The 20628-nt window shown below is 48.6% G+C and overlaps 4 protein-coding genes and 2 long non-coding RNA genes across 9 annotated transcripts; 3 read left to right on the top strand and 3 right to left on the bottom strand.

Moving 5' to 3' along the window:
• Positions 1 to 41: 41 nt before the first annotated feature.
• Positions 42 to 1781, top strand: mterf4 (mitochondrial transcription termination factor 4). The gene is made up of 4 exons (XM_088397144.1): positions 42 to 121; positions 309 to 726; positions 805 to 989; positions 1275 to 1781. Exons 1-4 carry the CDS (start codon positions 95 to 97, stop codon positions 1689 to 1691), a joined length of 1047 nt encoding a protein of 348 aa, XP_088253270.1. The 5' UTR covers positions 42 to 94; the 3' UTR covers positions 1692 to 1781.
• LOC148387333 (uncharacterized) lies at positions 1029 to 2921 on the bottom strand. The gene is made up of 2 exons (XR_015862774.1): positions 2731 to 2921; positions 1029 to 1666 (listed from the first exon to the last, which is right to left on the bottom strand). It is a non-coding gene; the product is annotated as an uncharacterized LOC148387333 (long non-coding RNA).
• A 454-nt stretch (positions 2922 to 3375) lies between these two features.
• LOC148387332 (putative G protein-coupled receptor 148) lies at positions 3376 to 5001 on the top strand. Its single transcript, XM_088397145.1, has one exon. The coding sequence runs from the start codon at positions 3376 to 3378 to the stop codon at positions 4336 to 4338; it is 963 nt and encodes a 320-aa protein (XP_088253271.1). The 3' UTR covers positions 4339 to 5001.
• A 1025-nt stretch (positions 5002 to 6026) lies between these two features.
• gtpbp4 (GTP binding protein 4) lies at positions 6027 to 10836 on the bottom strand. Its single transcript, XM_088395802.1, has 17 exons — positions 10671 to 10836; positions 10092 to 10262; positions 9920 to 10023; positions 9682 to 9818; positions 9456 to 9556; positions 9286 to 9378; positions 8954 to 9145; positions 8802 to 8867; positions 8639 to 8728; positions 8344 to 8454; positions 8195 to 8272; positions 8041 to 8092; positions 7858 to 7958; positions 7572 to 7769; positions 7428 to 7493; positions 7209 to 7355; positions 6027 to 6981 (listed from the first exon to the last, which is right to left on the bottom strand). The coding sequence occupies exons 1-17, from the start codon at positions 10716 to 10718 to the stop codon at positions 6829 to 6831; spliced, it is 1908 nt and encodes a 635-aa protein (XP_088251928.1). The 5' UTR covers positions 10719 to 10836; the 3' UTR covers positions 6027 to 6828.
• A 204-nt stretch (positions 10837 to 11040) lies between these two features.
• On the bottom strand, positions 11041 to 19294 carry zmynd11 (zinc finger, MYND-type containing 11). Of its 4 annotated transcripts, none has more exons than XM_088395800.1 (18): positions 19184 to 19294; positions 19018 to 19064; positions 18220 to 18331; positions 17119 to 17254; positions 16473 to 16632; positions 16106 to 16132; positions 15697 to 15921; positions 15547 to 15624; positions 15109 to 15201; positions 14943 to 15030; positions 14791 to 14846; positions 14644 to 14721; positions 14407 to 14525; positions 13794 to 14172; positions 13637 to 13711; positions 13160 to 13450; positions 12909 to 13094; positions 11041 to 12720 (listed from the first exon to the last, which is right to left on the bottom strand). In XM_088395800.1, exons 2-18 carry the CDS (start codon positions 19039 to 19041, stop codon positions 12598 to 12600), a joined length of 2250 nt encoding a protein of 749 aa, XP_088251926.1. In that variant the 5' UTR covers positions 19042 to 19064; positions 19184 to 19294; the 3' UTR covers positions 11041 to 12597. The 4 variants fall into 4 exon arrangements, with proteins under 4 accessions (XP_088251926.1, XP_088251924.1, XP_088251925.1 ...); XM_088395798.1 differs by having other exon boundaries at positions 18220 to 18361; positions 19184 to 19254; XM_088395799.1 differs by lacking the exon at positions 16106 to 16132 and having other exon boundaries at positions 18220 to 18361; positions 19184 to 19254.
• Positions 17472 to 18550, top strand: LOC148387330 (uncharacterized). Its single transcript, XR_015862500.1, has 2 exons — positions 17472 to 18065; positions 18153 to 18550. It is a non-coding gene; the product is annotated as an uncharacterized LOC148387330 (long non-coding RNA).
• Positions 19295 to 20628: the final 1334 nt, after the last annotated feature.

Here is a 20628-nt window from a genome sequence, read left to right as displayed (position 1 = left end):
GGGAAAAAGATAAGCTGATGTTAGCTTCCGTAAGGCGGAACCTTTCTTAGGCGCTACAGTTGTTGCACGGAATTAGATTAGAAACGGACTAAACATGAACGCACGATGTGCTGCAAATCGGGTTAGTAAATAAAACAAAAACATTTTAACTTCTTTTTTACTTTGGTTTATAATGTATTTTATTTTAAAACGGCATACGCACTTATACGTCTATATTTTACACATTCATATTGTTTGACGATACTACTGCTCGACATCCCCCAACCGCCTTTAACCTTGATACATTAACAGCCATTGCATTTCCACAGATCCAGTGGATGTTGAGAAATGCCACCTCAACTGTATTGAGTCCGCTACAGTCAAGTAGATGCTTCCAGCTTCGATTGCTGTGTTCTACAAGCAGCAACCTTCTGCCAAGTGACGCCAACAATGAGCCGGCGGGGACATCACCGCAGGGACACACCATTGCAGAGTTCTCCCTCCCGTGTCTACTTGACATGGGCTTCACGCAAACACAAGCCATGGAACTCTATGAATCGCTGCGTAAAGCCAAAAGTGGAAGTGCCGCCAAGAATCGTCTGTCAACACTCACCGTTCTGTTCATGTTGGGCCTCAATCCCTCCAACGTGTGGAAAATACTGACTAAATGTCCTGACCTTTACATCATCAAAGAATCGGTTCTCCAGCAGAGGATAAGCTATCTGCGCAAACTTGGTTTAGTGGAAGGTTAGTTAATTGTGCCTGTGCACTTTTATTTTTGCCATCTTGTGAACTATTCTGTTAAAGCACCTTGACTCCATCCAGGAAGTCTGCAGCGGGTGGTGTCACACTACCCTGCCATCCTGACTTTGCCCACGAAGATGGTCAAATACAAGACGATGTTCCTCAGGGAGAAGTGTCTTTTTACTGTGCAGCAGGTCACTGACATCCTCAGAGACTGTCCAGCTGTCATGCATGAAGACCTAGTTCAGCTAGAATACATGTTTCAGGTCAGTACTTCCAACATTGTTCTGATTTAAATCCAATAATATTATCCCACATCTTTATTTTAATTCATGCACATAATGACCATCTCACTTCACATCATTATTAAGTTAGCATAAACTGTCTGAAGTGTTCATAATGGAATTAGGGACATCTTGGAAAATAATCATGTTAAACATTTCACGTTCTTTGTACTTGTGCTAGATTGGAAGACTTACTGATTTGCTATAAACTTGATCAATTATTTTGTTGTAAACTACACAGTATATTTTTCTCCTGCTTATCCACAGTATGTCTACTTCCGAATGGGCATTAAACAAGCAGAGATGGTGAAGCACAAGTTGTTTCGATCCACGCTGGAAGAGCTGCGCACGCGGCACTCTTTCTTGGAGCGCCGGGGCTTGTACCAAACACCCGACAAGAAGGGGCAGACGGTTATTGTCAACCCCAAACTGGACAGCATCCTCAATGTGGACCTGGACACCTTCCTGGAGCATGTGGCCAAAGCGTCAGCCGAAGAGTATGACGTCTTTCGGAGACTGGTAGTCAGAGAGTGGAAGGAAGAGGAGCATTCCCACGAATACAGCCAAGCAGAAAGTGTGGACGATGACAGTCACAGCGATGGTGACTGCGACGGTGATGATGATGATGATGAAGAAGACAAAAAGGAAGGCAAAGCAAGCTACATGAAGAAAAGAAGAAAGTAGCATCACTTGAATGGGCACACTATGAGGAATGCGATCACATCAAAATAATACAAAAAAAATCTACATTAAAGTGGCCTGGTACAAACGTAAGTTAGCTTCTAATTGACAAAATCTTATTCAAATAAAATATTATAGATAATAGAATTAAATATTTTTGTTTATTTAAAATATATTTAAATTGTTTAATATCCAGAGGCCTGCAGTAATTACAGTTTGGAACTCTAATGCATACTAAAAGAATACAGTTCCCCCCAAAAATATGTGATGCCACTGGAAAAGTAAAAAGCTTTTTGTAAGTCACGCTGGAAAAGCTCCACCCTGTTACTAAGTGACAGCTAAGTGGCCGTAGCTTTGCTGCATCTCTATAATCATCTGTGCGAGTCAACATGGAACACATCAGATAAGCCCAGGCGGCAGAAAAACACCCTGTGATTTACACAAGATCTCCCCTCTAATGGATGCGCGCCGCACACCGTGTTCACATGGACGAGAGGTAAGGAAACGCAACTTTACTCGCTCAATGATTTGTAGATAAAGATGTTTAAAGTCTCAATAGAAACATTCGATCGTTTTGTCCTAAGTGGTGTCACTTTAGAGCAACTCAGTTGTTTAAAAGCGTGTATAATATTGATGGTTTTTCATAAGTGCTTTCCCCCCCCCCCATCAGCCTCGTTATATATTAGCATCGTTAGCAATGGACTTCATATTCAGAGGGCACAGTCCATCTCCAGACTAGAATGTCACAAAGCCACATTCTTGTGATTTGAAATGATCTGACACAAAATGGCCAATTCTAGAGTGCTACCAGATGTTATCTTCAACACATCCTAAATATTTTGTGATCATCTCAAAGCAAGAAAGGTATTTATAGTGCAACCTCTGAACAGGTCAGCATTTATACTTTACATAACAAAAACCTGAACAGCTTCTCACTTACCAGAGATGAATAAAAGTATTCATGTATGCAGATTGTTGCAGAATTTGAAATCGAACTGTTTTTGGTTGTAAATGCTGACGTTCAACCACTGTAAAAACATACCTACAGTCAAGCAAGGTGGTGGCAACATCATGCTTTGCCGTTGTTTTCTCCAGATGGAAGTTGAGGGGAGTTTGAGACAGCAGTCAGGTTTTGTTTGGAAAGCAAAAGAAAAATAGGAAAATCCTACTATTGTGGCAGAAGTAAGATACACTTCTCTCTTCTGTGACTGACTGCCAACAAGTGAGACAAGATGCAAGTGAACCAAAAGAACAAAGACAAGATGATGCAACAAAGAGCATACATATAAACCCGCCCCTAACTGCAGGCCTGCTGGGTGAGAGGCCCGGCCCGAAAGTTGGCCGCATCTGAAATTTATTTCGGCTTCATCAGAATTACTGCCTTCCATTTACAATTTGTATGAACGTGATGTTAATTGTGAACACAGCCAAATCTCCTGTTATAAGAGGGCGTGCACACTTATGCAACCACATCCTGCTCAAAAAGATTATTTTTCCTTTTTGAGTTATAGAGGTATAGGTCATTCATTTAGATTTTTTTTTTTTTTAATTGACAGGTTGTTTTTTATCACAAAAACCTGGCATTTGAACAGGGGTGTGTAGACTTTTTATACTCACTGTATCTCATCTGTTGCAATAGGAAGTTGCTGGAAGGAAAAGTTGAGGACCTCAAGAAAATCAAGACAAAATGACCGCCGAGCCCATCTTGATCGCAAACCTTACGCAAGAATGGGTGTCGAGCCTTCGACGGTGGCACCTGGAGCTCTTCTTCATCCCTACCACTGTGGTCACCCTGGCCACCATGCTGGTGAACACTATCCTGTTGGCGTGCATCTTGGCGTCTCGCGCCTTACGTCAGGAGACGCGCTACCTCCTGGTGGCCAACACCTTGGCGGCGGACATGCTGTTCCTCACCCTCAACCTGGCCACGGCCGTTCTCAACGCGGTCCGAGCCGAGACGCCCTGGCTGGCGTGCGAGCTGGTCACGGCCGTCACCGTCACGGCCTACTGCTGCGCCATCCTCACCGTAACCCTCATGGTGGTGGACACCTACGCGGCCGTGCGCTGGCCACTGCACTACCACGACCTCCTCCCACCCGCTCGAACCCACAGAATCCTGCTGGGGGCGTGGCTTCTGGCAGCGAGCTACCCCTTCACGCTGGTCATCCTGATGGAGACAGCGAGGGAAAACCTGCACGGGAACGCGGCCGTGTGCCTCGTCCTCATCTCGCTGGGTTTCGTCCAGGTCAAGAACATGGCAGGGATTAACGTGTACTTCTTCGTGGCCGCTCTCATCTGCGCCGTGCTAATCTTCTACTGCTACGTTCGCCTCTATATGGAAACCAGAACCCAAGGCATCTGGCAGAGCCGCTTCTCCAGAGCTCGGGTGACCGTGTTGGCCCACGGGGTGCTGCTCCTCCTTTACTTCACCCCCGGCTTTGTCTTCACCCTGGAGCTGCTTCTGTTTCAGAGCAAAAACGTCAGCCAGGATGCCCGAGTGTGGCTCAGCACGGTCAACATGTGCGTCTTCATGCTGCTTCCCAGGGCCTTTGCTCCTTATCTGTACGGGCTCCGCTACCGCCAGATCTCCGACACGCTGCTGCAGCTGCTGCATCGACACCGAAGACTCAGCCAGATCACTGTCGTGTAATCGCATTTCCGTCCAAAACCTTTTCCTGAAATCAGACTCATTGTGTGTATGTTATTTGGAGGAAGTGGATGAGCATCTAAGGGGAGCAGGTAGCAGAGCAGGACGGCAGAGTACACTTTGATACATTATTCATGCAAGTTACAAGAACAGCTGCGGCTCTGAGGAAGCACACGAGTACTGGAGCCCTTAGGTGGAACTCAACAGAAGCGGCTTCATGTGATTTGGTCACGAGGTGGAGGAGGTCATGGTCATGATTATCTCATGAGGGGTGAAGAAGGATGGCAGCTTCAATGTGGGTTTTATTTGGGTTCAGAATTGCTGGAGTGGTAATAAAAGCATGTCTTGAAAATTATTTGACAAAAATGAGAATTTAAACTGCTTTACGCTCTTGCCACCAGGTGGCAGCCTTTCTATACATGAGATTGAAAACAACCTGCCAGGACAAGTTAGTGGATGCTTTCCAGCTAAATCATGTTTAATTTATGCACTACACGTTGAAATGCTCTTGAATTTCGTCTGATGACTTGACTGAGTGAACTGGCGTGCCTACGGTAAACGAGAAAACTCAATACAAATAGAACCAAACGCGTTCTTGCCAAGGTTCCTTGTTTTGACTTGTCACTGACGCAGCAGATATTGAATATTAAACTTCAATATTTTTCACATTTTGCCCTCATTTACAAATGCAATGGCTTGTTATTAGGTGTGGCCAGTTATGGTGTACCTAATGAAGTGTCCGAGTGACGTCACAGATCAAACAGCCAATCAGAAAGTGGGGGTGAGGGCGGGTGTGGCACTTTTCACTTTCAATTAAGCCTTGACCATGATTTTTCCCTAATGAAGTGTCCTGTTATTAGGTACACTTGAAAATGGCGGTGTACCTAATAGAGTGTCCAAGTGACGTCACAGATCAAACACCCAATCAGGAGGTGGGGGTGAGGGCGGGTGTGGCACTTAAACCAGGGGTGTCGACCTCCAGTCCTTGAGGGGCTGCATTCCAATATGTTTTCCAAGTTACCCTCGTTAAACACACCTGCGTGAAAAGTTTTAGCCCCTGCAGCACGTGAAAGTGGCTAAAACTTTTCACGCAGGTGCACTTAACGAGGGAATCACACAGACACTTCATTAGGTACACCGCCATTTTCATGTGTACCTAATAACAGGCCACTTTATTAGGGAAATATCATGGTCAAAGGTCACAGGTGTCAAGCTCTAGTCCTCGGGGCCGCGTTCCAACATGTTTTCCAAGTGACCCTCGTTAAGCGCAGGTGCGTGAAAACTTTTAGCTTCTTTCACGTTCAAAAGGAGCTAAAAGTTTTCACGCACCTGCACTTAACGAGGGAACCACACGGACACTCCATTAGGTACACTGCCATTTTCAAGTGTACCTAATAACAGGCCACTTTATTAGGGAAATATCATGGTCAAAGGTCACAGGTGTCAAGCTCTAGTCCTCAGGGCCGCGTTCCAACATGTTTTCCAAGTGACCCTCGTTAAGCGCAGGTGCGTGAAAAGTTTTAGCTTCTTTCACGTTCAAAAGTGGCTAAAAGTTTTCACGCACCTGCACTTAACGAGGGAACCACACGGACACTCCATTAGGTACACTGCCATTTTCAAGTGTACCTAAGTGTACTTCATTAGGGAAAAATCATGGTCAAAGATTAAATAAATAAAGTGTAGTCACAAGATCCAAGAGGGACATGAGTGAGCACTTGATAAGGGATATCAAGCACTGTCCCCAATTGCATTTTATTTATTTCTTCATGCAATTAATTGCATGAAGGGCTGCATGGAAATACAGCTTATACCTTTCAGGTGCATTGAATGACCATCCGAAAAAACAATATTTTCTGTGCCTAGGCGGCTGAAAGGAATAATATTGTTCTAGAATACAGGAGAGTCGGGTTTGAGTCCCACCCCGTGAAAACATACATATTACATATTACACAAAGGCATGTGTGAGAATTGTACTTGGTTCTCCTGAACTCAAGGCAAAAGCTTTTACCACAAGAGCATCTCTGGAGCTTAGAAAGATGCAGTAGTTTTCTGTATGTGTAGATCAGTCGACCCATATATCTTAAATTGATCAAAAATCAAAATTTCATGGCAATGTGGCCGAATGGTATAACACTTCGCCTGGAACACAGTCGGACCAGGTCCGAGACCCGCTCTGTCAAACATTTACACATGAAACAGAGCGATGACCAAGATTCAAACCCGCGTCTCCTGAACTCAAGGCAAAAGCTTTAACCATTTGGCCACCTCAGACACAATTCTGCTTCTGCGCTTCTTTGTACTTTTGTTAAACTATTTCCTTGGCTATTTCCTACACAAGGGCTGGAACAACAAATCACAAAAGCATCAATTTTGGACACGGAAGGAAATAAGCATTTTCTGATTTGGGTATGGTGTCGATTCCAAGCATAGCTGGGTGGAAGCATCTCTCTCCTACACACGTCGCGAGAGTCCAGACAGACTCAGTCTTCTGGTTCATCTGCGGTTGGTGTTTCCCGACTTCCTCTTTCCCGCCAGCAGATGTTTGGGTTTCAGGTCAAAGACGTGTCGGTCCGCCTCGCCCTTCTTGCCCTGGCGGTTCATGCCCTTCTGGGAGTTCTTCATCATCTTCTTTGTCTTCTTCACCATCTGAAATACGAACACATTTGAGAAGAAGAGTCCATTGAAATTTGGTCGACAACATAAAATCTCAAATAAATTTTGGCCGTTGAAATGAACACCAAAAAGAGTCGTTCATCTGCTTCTGCCTCCTACAAAACAAACGTGTAATACGTGTGTTTGTTTTAAGCAAATCCTTAATCCGCTAACTTAAGTCTTTTGCTCATCCAGATGACACTGTTCCTTTTGGAGCCTACCTTTGCGTCCCGTAGTCCAGATTGGTCTCGAGGAGGTCGAGAGGCACTCTGGCTACGTGTCTGGGAAACCGTCAGGGTGACCGAATCCTCGCGCTTTCGTTTGCGGGTGACGCTCCGGGACTGGCGGGCTTTCTGGGCGTAGTGACTCTGCGAGAACAACGACAAAACGGTCAAAGGTGCTCCGCAAGCGCTCGTGCGACCAAGCTTGCCGGCGCTCACATTGTTTTTGTCGCTCATGTCCAGGCCGAGGTCACCCATCTCCTTCTCCAACTTCTTTCGCTCAACCTGTGGGACACGAGACAAGACGTGAAAAATCGTTAGTTTGTAGTATCACGGCGGCTTGGACGACCGGGCAGCTCGTACCTTGGCGACGGTCCTGGGCATGCGCGGCCCATGGACTTCCTTCTCTTTGGACTGCAATATCATGAGGTGCCTCTTGTGGCGGATCTGCTTGGCCAGGACGCGCATCTCGTGCATCTCCTCGTCCTCGCTCTCGTCGTCAGAGTCGTACTCGCCGGCACGCTCTTTCAGCTCCTCTTCCTTCTCCAGGGCCTCCAATTTCTGTCCCCCAACGCACACGCACGACCCATGATTCTTTGTTGTGCAAACTTCACATCGGTCAGACTGCAAGCTCACGGTCGCCACTGACCTTCATAATGTCGGGGTCGATGTAGTCAGCGATGTTGTGGCCTTCCCACACCTCAGGGATCTTGTCATGCTTCTCGTCGTCGTTCATCAGGTCCCAGTACTCTGATAGAGACACAAAGATGGCGCTTGTCAGGGCGGCCGTGCGGCGGCGCCCGACACCGCTGAAAATGATGACAACGCTCACTCTGAAGGTCCAGCACGTAGTCGTCTCCCATCTCCATCTCCAGATCTTTCTCCTGGAAGACAAATTGTTCCATCAGATAATGAATAACAATCACACATTTGTGCTACACAAGCACTTTTGCTGACAGCACGAATTTAGGTGAGTGAAGGTGTACCAGCTTGCGCTTGGGCGCGTCCACGTCCATGGCTCGCCTGCGCATCAACGCTTTCTCCGGGATGAACGGCGGCCTCTCCTGCGTGAGGGGACAAAGCCAGGTGGGGGTCAAGCATGCACACAGGGGCGGGCGGGTAGGCGGAACAGCACCTTGTTGTCTCTCTTGGCGGGCAGGGCCAGGTGCAGCCTGTTGAGGACGTCATGGACCTTCTTGCCCCTCATCTTGCTGTCCACGCGCTGAGCCAGGAGACGGTCGCAAGCCTGAAACGCACAACACGTGACATGTGGCTGCGGCCGCGAGGCCACTCGGAGCTTTCCTACGATCAAGCGCGCACATCCCCGTGGGACAGCCATCAAACAGCCCTTGGCAAACTTGTTGCAGCCGAAGGCGTCCAAATATTACGCTCGAAAAGGATTGTTTTGTCGAACGATGACGACGTCCCACCTCATTCTTGACCTGGATGACGCCCTCCTCCGTCAGCGTGCTGGTCTCGATGACGGGGATGCCCTCCGTCGACAAGTCTGCAAACAGTTTCTGAACAAAGGCACGTTGCAAGGTTAGCAAAAGCCACAATTTAGACTCGTCCGGCGGCGAGCAGCAAAAGTACCTGGTTGTCCTCGGAGAGCTCGCTGATCTTCTTCACGTCACATTTGTTGGCCACCATGATGAGTGGCTGCCGGCAGAAAGCACAGCAACGTTACGACAGGAGGCAAAGGGACAGCACGCACAAAAAAAAAGCGGCGCAGGGCCAGCCGGGACCTTGTTGGCAAAAAGCGGTCGGATATTGTTGAAGAGCTCCATCTGCTGGGCCAGCGAGTGTCCGCACTGCTCCGACGCGTCAGCCATGTAAAGCACGGCTGCCCGCAGGTGCGCCAGGGCTGTGATGGCCTGCATCTCGATGGTGTTGCGCTCCTCCAGGGGATGGTCCAGGATCCCGGGCGTGTCCACCACCTGCACCGCAACACCGTCTTGACTCGCACAAAACTCCTGATAAACCAGCTACGGTTCATTTGCGATTTGTAAACGAGGCGGAGGCGAGCCCTGGGCCGGCCGGGGGCACGATGAGAGCACATGCCGGGCTGCTTTGTCACCTGCCAGCGCAGGTATCTGTAATCCATGTGGCCCACAAAGAGCGACTTGGTGGTGAAGGCGTACGGCTGCACGTCCACGTCCGCTCGTGTCACCTGAACGGGAAGTCACCATTGGTTACCGCATGTACATTTTCCGTAGACAAGTGGAAAAACGGGCAGAGCGAGCTCACTTTGTTGATAAAACTGGACTTGCCCACATTGGGGTAGCCGCAGAGCAGCAGCGTCCGAGTGTTGGGGTCGATGCTGGGCAACCGGGACAGATGCTGACGAACTGGCGAAGGCGGGCAACAAACGAAAGAGAGGATTCCATACTTGACATTCGAGGAGGTGAACATTTTGAAATGGAACAACATGTGCGTGTCAAATTGAAAAAGCATGCAAGCCGGGCCTCGTTACCTTGCTCTAGATACTCCAAGCTGGACTTCTGTCGCTTCATGATGGTGCACATGCGACCCAGAGCGGCTCGCTTCAGCTGCTTGCATCGGTAAAGAGAGTCGCCGTACTTCATCAGGCGCACGTAGTCTTTAGCCACGCTGCAGCAAACAAAGACCCGACTCCACGTCATTCATCCAGCATTTTCAAAACAAGCACAAATGAGAAAAGCTGCAGTGTTCCGGGTCTGCCGAGTACGTACTTGTCAATCAAATTCTTGGCAATGTTGATCTGACCCAAAGCCAACTTGTAATGGTCCTTGTCGTAAAGCACGTTCATCAGGTCGGCGTAGAAGGGATGGATGTCCTGCGTGCACAGTGTTATTAGTTTGGACGTGGCGCTTGGCTGGTTTATGGCGAGAGATTGTGACTCACGTCCAGTTTGGGGAAGTCAGTGATGATCTGCGCCAGGCGGTCGTGGTAGTTCTGCTGCGTAAACTTGACTTTGCGCATGTAAAAGTGGCGGATGCGATGGATCTGGTAGTGCTTGTGTACCACCGTGGGCGTCTTTCGTTGCGTTTTGGATAAAGTGATGTCGATGAATTCCTGAAAAAGGCAAAAATAAACACGAGTGAGTCGTGGCGTTATGGGAAATGACGTCTTCAGCAATTAACAGCTCACATTAAAGATAAAACATATTTTTAGTGTCCAGATATAACTTTTCTCTTCACGTTAAAGAGCTCAACAATTTGAAGAAGTTTCTACCAGGAGACATTTGCCTCCATGTAAAGACTCAATGGACTAAATTGGAAGTTGCAATAACCCGAAATGGATTGATTAAACGGTGTAATTCGTGAAGTGGAAGCGTCTGACTGGAGGCTCCTCGTCTCGTCCATGGCCGCACGTGTTTGCCAGCCGAGCAGCTAGCGTGTCAGTTGGGAGGACTTTCCAGAGCGAAGCTACGACAACTTGAAGGACTCAAGATGTAACACGGTCACAGGTCACTTCACTTACCTTGGCGGTGGGAACCACCATAATCTTCTTGAAGTTATACATTGCCATTTCGAAAGGACACGTTGTGGTCCTCGGCCACAGCGACAGGAAAAGACGGAAGCTAGGCTAATTGCTACGCTACGTACTTCCGCTACAGGAAACGACTGAGCGGCCGCTTCTCCAGATGTCGCCCCCTGCAGTCAAACATTTTCACTGCATACATTCAACGCTCAACAATCGGTCTTGGAACAAACTTCTCGACAACTTTCAAGCTCATATTGTGACACACACACACAAAAAAAAAAACAGAATCAAAATTACATCATGTTCAAAATCGACAGAGAACTAAATCTTGAAAACTTACAAGAGAGAGCGACAGCAGAAGACACAATGGTGTGTAACGTGTCGATACATTTATTTCCTCCATGTTAGCATGTAGAACAGATTTATATACATATTGCTAGCCAGCTAGAGCATCAAAAAGCCCAAATTGATTTTGGAGCATGAAGTCACGGACGGGCTTTGCAACCTTTACTGCGGAGAGCAACTTTGTTTTTGATGATGATGAGTCTCGAGGAGATTGCGCAAGTGTTAACGACAATCAGAAAGAACAAGTAAAGTCATGCATATGCACACTGGAATGATACATAGATAAAGATGATGAACGTGGCGAGGGGGCTCAAACTTTCCATCTATGCGACCCCAACAGTCTAAACACGCGCTTGTAAAATATGAACGAAGCGGTAAAATCAACCAGTTTAATCCGTCCTGGTGGGTTGGGGGATTTTGGTATTTGGCCTCGTGCACCCGGACGCTCTCAAGGTGACGGGCGCACCTAAGCGGGGCTCCTAATTTGGGCATTGGTTCACGTGACGTTAGTAAGCTGAGCTGTGAGTGGACCAGCCGATGTAATGGGCCAAATGAGACGACTCCTTTAAAAGACGCATAAATGGGTCCATTCCTATATTTTTCACATTACGGCATAATGACATTCATGTTATATACACGTCACCCAGGTGTAAAAAAATTGAGGACCGGGGGTTGAGGACCACTGTACGAGAGGACAAAGAAGTGTCCAACTGTCAAATATTCAACCCCCCCTATCGTCCACCTGCTAAAGATGTCATTTTAGTCATTCGATTCATTCGGCTCAGGCCTCATTCTTGACTTTTTCAACCCTTGCCAATAGCTACAGAAAGGTCAAGTCAGAAGGAGGCGCTCATGTAAAGTATATATACATGTGGTGTATTGGCCCGGCCTGTATTGCAGCCGGTCTGCATGAAGACAATAACGACAAAAACAGTTGCATGACTTTCCCTCTGTTCAGCTTGCGTTCTTCCCCCCAAAAAGGGGGAGGGGCTAATAAAAGGCTTACGTCGCCACCTGCAGACCGCGTGGACATCTGCCTCGACGAGCCTGGTTTGTGATTCCAATCTTAGTTTTATTGGACTAAAAACGGCCCCGTTTGCACTTGCTTTGTAGTTCAAATTGGAAAAATAGACATTTTGCTCTCAATTAGTGTTGTCAAGCAATGTGCAGAATTCAAAGCAAGAAGGGAAGATTTGTTTCGTCAGCAACAACCCTGTTCGCAAAGAGCGAGCAATTTTAGGTAGAAAAGTTTGATTGGACAAAAGAAGCCTGCCCGCGTCGGGCATTGGCGAATCGTTTTGCGTTTTTTCCGGCCCCTCGCCTTTTGGTTCCAGGAAAACAGCGTTCACGCTTGCTGCGCTATAAAAAATGGCACGCACGCTTAAATACCGTTGGGCGGCGCAGACACAAATCATTAAAACGGAACATTAAATAATATAAAATGTTAAAAAAAAGTTGAAACACATCAAAGGAAGGCAAAACGTGCGCACGCTGCAGACACTGACTGACTGACTGACTGACTGACTGACGATGACAAAGGAGATGGAGGAGCTGAGCAGGCGGGCGAGCGGGACGCTTTTCATCTCTTCCTGCGGCAGGTGCGCTTGTGGTCGGCGTGCCAGTGCTCCTGCTGGCATTTGATGGAGCAGTACGACGTGTTCCAGCAGCAGTGGTACATGGCCTCCTCCTCGCAGTTGTAGCACTGCGCACACAACAGTTGCAAGAGCAGCGCTTTATCAACATGGACAGGGAAAAATTGAAAAAAATGCGGTCATCTCAAAATGTTTTACGGTGCAAAGGTGAACGGGATAAAAAAAAAATAAAACGAAGTTACTAACATATTGGAGTTTCCGTTTGCAAAAGAGGGTCGTGCGGGTGGGCGGGGCTTACCCACTGCTTCTTCTTGGTCTGCGAGACGAGCTGCTTGTGTTGCGCCACCAGCTTCTTGACCTCGTCCAACAGCTCCTCTTTGCACTTGTCCTTCACCTGCTTGCACTTGCGCTCCAGCTCGGCCTGAGCGCCGCCCAGGGCCTCGCTCACCGCCTCCTGCTTCTCCTCTTCCATCTCACCCCGCAGCTGCAAAAGTGGAAAAGCGTGAAAACGCAAACGGCCGGGCAGGGAGGGGGACATGGTGGCGGTACCTTCTCCAGAGCTTCCCGGACCAGTCGTTCAGTCTCGCGCTTGTTGTCGGCCCTCATCTTCTCCTTGACGTCGTTGAAAACCTTGGTGTACTTTTCGTGACACATGTTGTGACAGGCGGCGGCGTCCGAGCTGGTCTGCGTGCCGCGGTGGAGCGTGCGCGGCGATCCCCCGCCGCCGCCGGCCTTCTTGGTCTGTGTGGACACCGACTGCTTCTCGGGCGGCGGTGGCAGTGCGCACGCCACCGTGATCTCCTGGCTGGAGCTCACTGCCTCCATTTCGGGTTCGGGGTCCTGCCGACACACACTCGTGCTCAGGTTTCGTTGGAGTCACCCATCGGACTTTGGCAACTTTAATTCTGGAGCTTTAATTTGTTTTTTCAAAATCAGTGTTATAGCTTTTGTTTCATTTCCAATTTGATGGACGATTGCGACTTGACTGTCTTGCTGGGCAAGGAGGACGAGGAGGATGAAACCTACACTGGCTTCTTCTTTGGGCTCCACCTGCAGCGTCCGCCGGCTTTTCTTAGCTTTGGGCTCCTGGCCGCCTTTCATCTGCAGAAACGATGCAAATTGATTTCACAACAGTGGGAGGTTTGCTCCCTGGTACCGACAAAGCGGCGAGTGTGGCACCCACCTGTCGGACCTGCTCGTTGCTAGTGGACGAGATGCTGGACTCGGCTTCGTCGCTCCTCTCCGGGCGCTTGCAGTCACGCAACGTGTCCAAACTGGGCGCTTTTTCCATCTTGGCCGTCCTCGCCGTCCTGTCCATCCGCTGGCCGCCGTCTTTGGGTGACTTCCTCGAGCTCGGACTCTGGCCGCCACTGCCGCCGCCACTGCCGCCGCCACTGCCGCCGCCTTCCTCCAGCTTGCTTTTCCAGAATCGCCCCTCTTTGAGGAAGCGCTGGTAGACCTCCAGCTCGTCGCAGGCTTTCTTCCAGCCGCTGCTCCGCTTGATCTGCAGCTGCTGCACGCTGACCTTGATGTCCTGGATGTTGTCCGAGGGAATCCACGCCCTGCCCGCCACACACAAGTCGATCACGAAAATACGTTGCAAAACCTTCTTTTCCATTGTAGAGTCTTTTGAAATTAGCAGACTCCATTTTGTTTGTCGTCCACGGCAACTAGTGTAACGACCCTCCCTGGTGGTTGTAGACCACCGAACGGATTCTTTGCCCACCCCTGATCAAGAGGATCTACGACGCAAGCACAAAGGCGTCAAGAAGCCGGCCAGGCCGGGCCGGGCAGACCTTTGGTGCTGGTGGCCGAAGAAGCGCACGTCCACCTGGTTGTCTTCTCTCTGCAGCACTTTGGCCGGCCAGTAGCCAAAACCTTTCATCTTGGCCCACACCAGGTCATGACTCGGAGTCTGGAGGACAAAAGAGGCACCAAATGACTAAGCGCCAATGTCAAATTTATATCTAAGTTGCTCTCGGGCACTTGTACGCGAGGTGCCGATGGGCAAGATTGGCTAAAGTTCTACTCACGCAGGGGTAACAGAACCAGTTGTCGGGCCGGGCGTTGGACAGGTAGAAACAGTTCTTGCACAGCAGTAACTCGTTGAGCTGCAAAAAGAAGAGGGTGAAAAACCGGGCAGGGCTTGCCGCTAAAGTGAGGGACGGGTCGACGTGCACCTCGTGGCAGGTGTCGCTAAAGAGGAGACGGGCCATCTCCGCCTGGTCGCTGTGCACTGCAAACACAAACGTTTGTCAAATGCCTTTCCCGACCTATCTGCGGTTTTTCAACGTATGAGCCGTCGCTGGAGACGATGAAGCGTATGACCCACCTCCATACAAGATGGCCGTGTTGTGAACAATCAGCTGGGCATCGGCTTTGAACTCCTCAAAGTTCTTGTACTTGCCCTCCGTCAGATTCTGCGGCCCAAAAGAGACACGTTGGCTCAATCGGACCTTCTTACGAGTCGAGAGGGCGAGGGTGTGTGCGCGCGAGACCTCCTGGATGTCGGAGACGTCCAGCGCAGTGTGGATGAGGCGTCTGTACATGGGATGCTTGGTGTCTTTGCCTTTCTTGTTCAGGTCCACCGCCTGCCAAGAGGAGGATCAACGGCCCATAATGTCAAAGTTGCTCATTTGCACATGTCGAAGGGCTGCATTTTGTCCATATTCAGTATTGACATCATACAATCGTCTCGTTTTAGTACTCATAAAATGGACTTTCGAAACCGACTTAGAAGCAGACATTAAAGTTTTACAAGTCCCATCACGGAAATGAATTCAGCAGCAAAGCATTTTGCAACTTGCCGACTACTGAAAATCACACGGCGGCCTCGGGTAACAACCAAACGGGGCTCGCCAGCTGAGTCCTGATTGGTCAATATCTGAGGCCGCCCACAGAAACTGCGCGCAAAAGCGCGGTTGGCGGTCACGCACCCTCTCCTTCATGCGCTGAACAATGAAGCGCAGATATTTGCACATCTCCTGTTTGCTGAGGTTCTTCTTCTTACTCCCCTGTGGACACACACACACGACAAGGCTTTTAGAGAGAGCAGGGCACGAGCGGGAGCGCGAGCGGCAACCCACCCTGCAGAAGACGCACTGCCAGTGGGCCCCGACGGCGGCGGTGGCGTCGCGGGTCCGTCCGTCCTCCGACAGACATTTGAGGTGGAAGACGCGGAAACAGTCGTCGCAGGACAGCACGTCGCCTGGCAGGTGGCACTGGAAGCAGTACCAGTCGTGGCTCTCGGCCTCCCACTCCTGGGGGGGACGGGGCGGAGAAAGCACGTTGGCCGCGCCGCGCTCCCCCTCCTGGCCGCCAGACGCAGCGCCCGAGGAAGCCACAAAAAGCAGTCAAGCTCGCTTTTACACAGTTGCCGCGGGACGAGCCCGAAATGCACGAAAACGCCAATCTGGGACTGCGTGCGCGTGACCGTCGCGTTTCGGTATTCGGTGATTGTGAGTGTCAAGATGCAGCACGCACGCACGCACGTACCTTGCTTCCCTCCGCTTGAGGCTCCTGCTGTGACAGAGAGCAAGCGTTTCAAAGTGACGCCAGCGCAAAACCACAACAAGTTGGGCTTGCCGGCAGCAAACAAAATGATGGCAAGCTTGATCTTTGCCAGAACAGAACACAATCCGTTTTTACACTCGTGTTCTTGAGCTGTTGTTACTTGCCTGTTTTGGGGTAATATTTCAGCGCTACCTTGCTTTCAGTTTGTGTTTTCAAAACAAAATCTATTTTGCTTTCTTTTCATGAGTACAAGGACGATTCAAATAGGCGGACGTGGATGAATAACCAACACTGGCCTTGTTGGAAAAGGGGAGGATGTGACGTAGAGATGCTTGTTGGGGAGACTCACCATTTCATCTCCAGGCAACCAGTAGCCCTCCTGCTCGATGCCTGCCTTGGAGCCTTTGCAGCCCACCGTCAGCGTCTCCACCACCAGGCCATCCTTGACGGCCAGGCTCAGCTGGCGGGCCGTCTCCTTCGGGTGCATGCCGTAAACTCGGCTCAGGTACCTGGCCAGGCAAAAAAATAAACAAAGCTCGCATTGAGATTCCCTCTGTCATCCGAAGACAAAAAAATCATCTTTTCACAGTTGAATGAACAGCAGTGACAAAAGACAAAAAAAAATTGCATTCTCTAATGTCCCTCGCCAGTGCAGTCTGCCGCGACAAAAACCCAAGCCCGCTCTGATACCAAAGCGATTACCGGACCGCTTCACATGGCACGTTGGCAAGGGCCGCCGCTCACCGCCCGCCAAGCCGGCCAGCGCTGGCACCGATCGGCTCCCGTTATCACGGCAACGCCAAGCAAAGGGCGTGTTGCCATGGATATCCCCGCTGCCGACAACACCCCCGTCTCACTTCATTCCAGCAGACGGCGTTTCGCATTAATTGGATTGCATGGATCGAATAAGGTCAACTGGTCCTTTAGAAGTGTTTTTGTTTGGTTTTAAACAGCAACTAACGATGACATCATTGCATAGTTGGAGCAGCACTCACTTGGAGATGCGGTCCATGTTGGCGATTTGCTTCTGGTTGCGAACGACCTCGATGGCGGCCCACACGTACTGGACCACCTTGGGATCGGCCGACCTCTTCTTCTCCACGCGGGACATCAGGTCCTTATTCATCTTTTCTGTCAACACACAAAGTGGATGTCTTTGCACAATAAACCGCACATGCTTGGCTCTTGAGCATTATTTGGTAAACCTGAGCCTTTGTGTAATGATTTGATCGTGGATATTTTTGGTGTTTTTGTATTAAACGTGCTCCCTTGTCTCCTCCCAAAAAAGTCCCGCCTCAAATCTCGTGTGAAAATGGATTTCTCTTGGGAATTTGACACAGATGCAAGATTGTGGAAAAACGAACGGAGGACAGAGTGTCGCCTATCACTCACTCGCGGATGCTGACATCCGTCGCGCGTATTGCAAGCCACCACTTCAACCTTGCCAAATGTCATCCAACGCTTCTACTCCGACAGAACGCATGTCAGGCAAGGAGCGAGAAAAGAAGCCCTTTTCTCAGAGACAAATCGTGGTGCTGGCAGGCAGCCTGGCGGGCCCACGAACGCTGCAACACACAGCAGCCAATCTGTGGCTGGCTAGCAGTTAGCACGCTATCAGGCTGACGTACGAAACAAACTGCTTCCAAAAAAAGCCAATTAGCGTTTCGAATGGAGGTCAACTGATGGAAATATGTTGAGTTATTTGTTGTCTAACATGACTCGACGTGAGCCTGTCTGCTATTAGAACGGGTGATAAGTTGGTTTAGTTCGCTATGCTAACATGTTGTGACGTTGCTACGTCTGGCTAGCCAGCTTGAAAAGCGATTTCAAAATAATCTTTTTTTTTTCTTTGTCGATTTTTATTGCGTTTTTTATTGTTTGGACAAGAAAACGTCGACGCTCAGCGCCATGAGACGAAACAGTCTTGGAACGTGGCAGGCAGGTCATGGTTTGTTTTGGAGGACGCCATGTTGACGGCTCCACGGCTGAGGGAACTCCGAGTTAACCGCCTCGCAACTCATGTCAGCAGGCAGCCGAGCCACGCCGAGCTAACGTCTGCTTTTCTATCAACGGAGCCCAATGTCGGAGCCACTCACCTGCGGCCGTGGCGAAGATCCACGCGAGGGCGAGTTTCACATCCGGAACGGGCAAGGCGAGGCTGCGGGAAGGCGCTGCGCGTCCAGCCGGCCACTGTGGAGCAGCGCGCGGCTGGGAGGTAAACAGAGGAGAGGCGTCTGTCTGCGGAGGTGGGCGGATCGATCCAAACGTCGGACAAACCGATACCCAGTCATGTTCAATACCGGACCGATACCAACGAAGTTGACATACTACATCAATTTAGCAGCCAGTTCGCCACAATAACCCCTAAAACAAAATCTTTGCAATGCACAAGAAGGCTTATTCTTTAATTAAAAGCTTTTGAAAGTTTTTTCTTTCACACTTCATTTTGACTACAGTTTTTATTTTGTCATAAATAAAAAATGTACTTGGAGAGAAATGTTTAATTTTTGTATTGGATTCTCTCGACACATTGTCTCATCTTGAACGACTTGTTGACGCATCAGAAAAAGAGTGCAATGAAGGAACATTTTTGCATTTAACTTTCTGGGACTGCAGCAACAACCAAAATAGAGTTCATTAGTAGCTGAGCCAGTTATTTGTTGTGTTGTTTCAACTGTTTCAAACTCCATCCGCTAGGTAGCGGTAATGCGCTCGAACGCCAAAGAAAATACGCAAGCAAGAAGAGGAGTGGCGCGGTTCTGGTTGTCCCAGAAAAGTGTCAATTAAGTGCTGGAAAATGTCGCAGCTCCTAACCGTTAGAAGTATTTAATAATAAAAATTTACTAATAAAATCAAAATGAGGTGCAATCACAGCCCAGCAAAACATGCCTTACCTTTTTGAGCTGCGTCGAAGTCATTTGTTTTTCCGTTTGAATTGCACCTAAACGAAAATAAGCTGATTTATATTGTTATAAATCTAGATTTCATTCCTACTTAAATTCATAACTATGCTACGATCTTATGGTTAGATGTTACATCAATGAAATAGTTCTTTCAAACCTGCGCATCAAAGCAGCAATTTCATCCCATGAGGTCTCTTTCTTCTTCGCTGGATTGTTTCTGGGGCAGCGCCACCCAGTGGTTCTGCAGGGAGCAGCCTCTCCAACAATTGGCCACCAGTAGCTCAGCCAATGGGCTCTGTGACCTGGCAAGAACAGCACTCAAGCTTGTTGTCATTTGAGTTTTATTCTTAATAAGTTGTGCACTTGAAAAGAGAATGGTCCATTAAAAAAAAAAAAAGTGAAATAGTGACGACAAAGATTTGCATATTTGCATCTGATGAACAAAAAGGTTTGCGGGGTCATGTGAAGGTCACTTCTTATCTTAACGTTGAAACAAAAGGAACCGCCGCCAAGTCGCTCACAGACTTTCTTCGGGCCTCCAAAGTGTGCGGCGGCACGTTGCGTGGTTGCCGCATGCAAGAACTTGCTCGAGCTAGGAATCGTTTCGTTTGGCACGGTTTCCCCGTGATCATCGCGACCCGCTCATCTTATCAAAGTGCGCGTTCACATGCACACTAGAAGCTATATAGAGAGATATTATGGTTATTGGCTATTATGGTTGTTAGCTTAGCTTAGCATAGTTTACTGGCTGTCAGAGTAGATGTGAAGATACATACAGTAGGTTATATGCTGTCACTATTGAAGATGTTTTTGAGTACACTTGAATTTTGTGCTTCTCACACAGCAATGTTGTGACGCGACTTGGCAGCCGTCCACCAACACACACACACACACACACACACACACACGAAGGAAACAATGAATCAGGAAAGGCCAAGGCACAAATCATTGGTGGCGATGAAAAGGTCCAAAAAGTTTCAGCTCACGTTTGGATCAGAACCGACAACACACACACACACACATTCGCTTTTTTATACGTACACACGCTCAATAGACAACCTGAATTTTTTATGGCTTTTTTTTTTATGTGCGTATAAATAGGACAATTTGGACTGTTGTCCAGCAGAACTTGCGGTGTGCGTCCAAATAAGAACATGGAGTGTCAATTGGCAGGCAACCAATCAGAGAGAGGGAGGGGCAGAACCTTCAAAAGTGACATTCACCTAGCACGCGTGAAACCGCAAAAGCACCTCATGAATATTCAAATGAGGACAACCGTGTTCATCCTAATAGTGAAACAGACATAAGGAACGACGAGAGGACATTTTCAAATGACAAATTTACATTTGCTGATACATGACGGAGCGTTGACAAACATTCAAGTGTTCACCGTGCGCAAAACGTTTCAAAAAACAATTTTACAATTTGTAAAATTGTTTTCAGATCTCAAGAAAATACAACTATAACGGTGTGACCACCATTAGCAAAAGATGATCATTGCAGAGTGTCATAAAGTAAATTCAGCAGCTTTAAAAAAAACATGTCAACTATAACTAAGGATTTTACTGGATGCACAGCGTCTCATTGAGGTGATCACATGAC

This window comes from Syngnathus floridae, chromosome 14 (genome assembly GCF_059516105.1).
Source record: "Syngnathus floridae isolate MCC-2025c chromosome 14, RoL_Sflo_1.0, whole genome shotgun sequence".
Taxonomy (NCBI): Eukaryota; Metazoa; Chordata; class Actinopteri; order Syngnathiformes; family Syngnathidae; genus Syngnathus; species Syngnathus floridae.
Note: the sequence above shows the minus strand (reverse complement) of the source record. Positions and strands in the feature narration are given on the sequence as shown.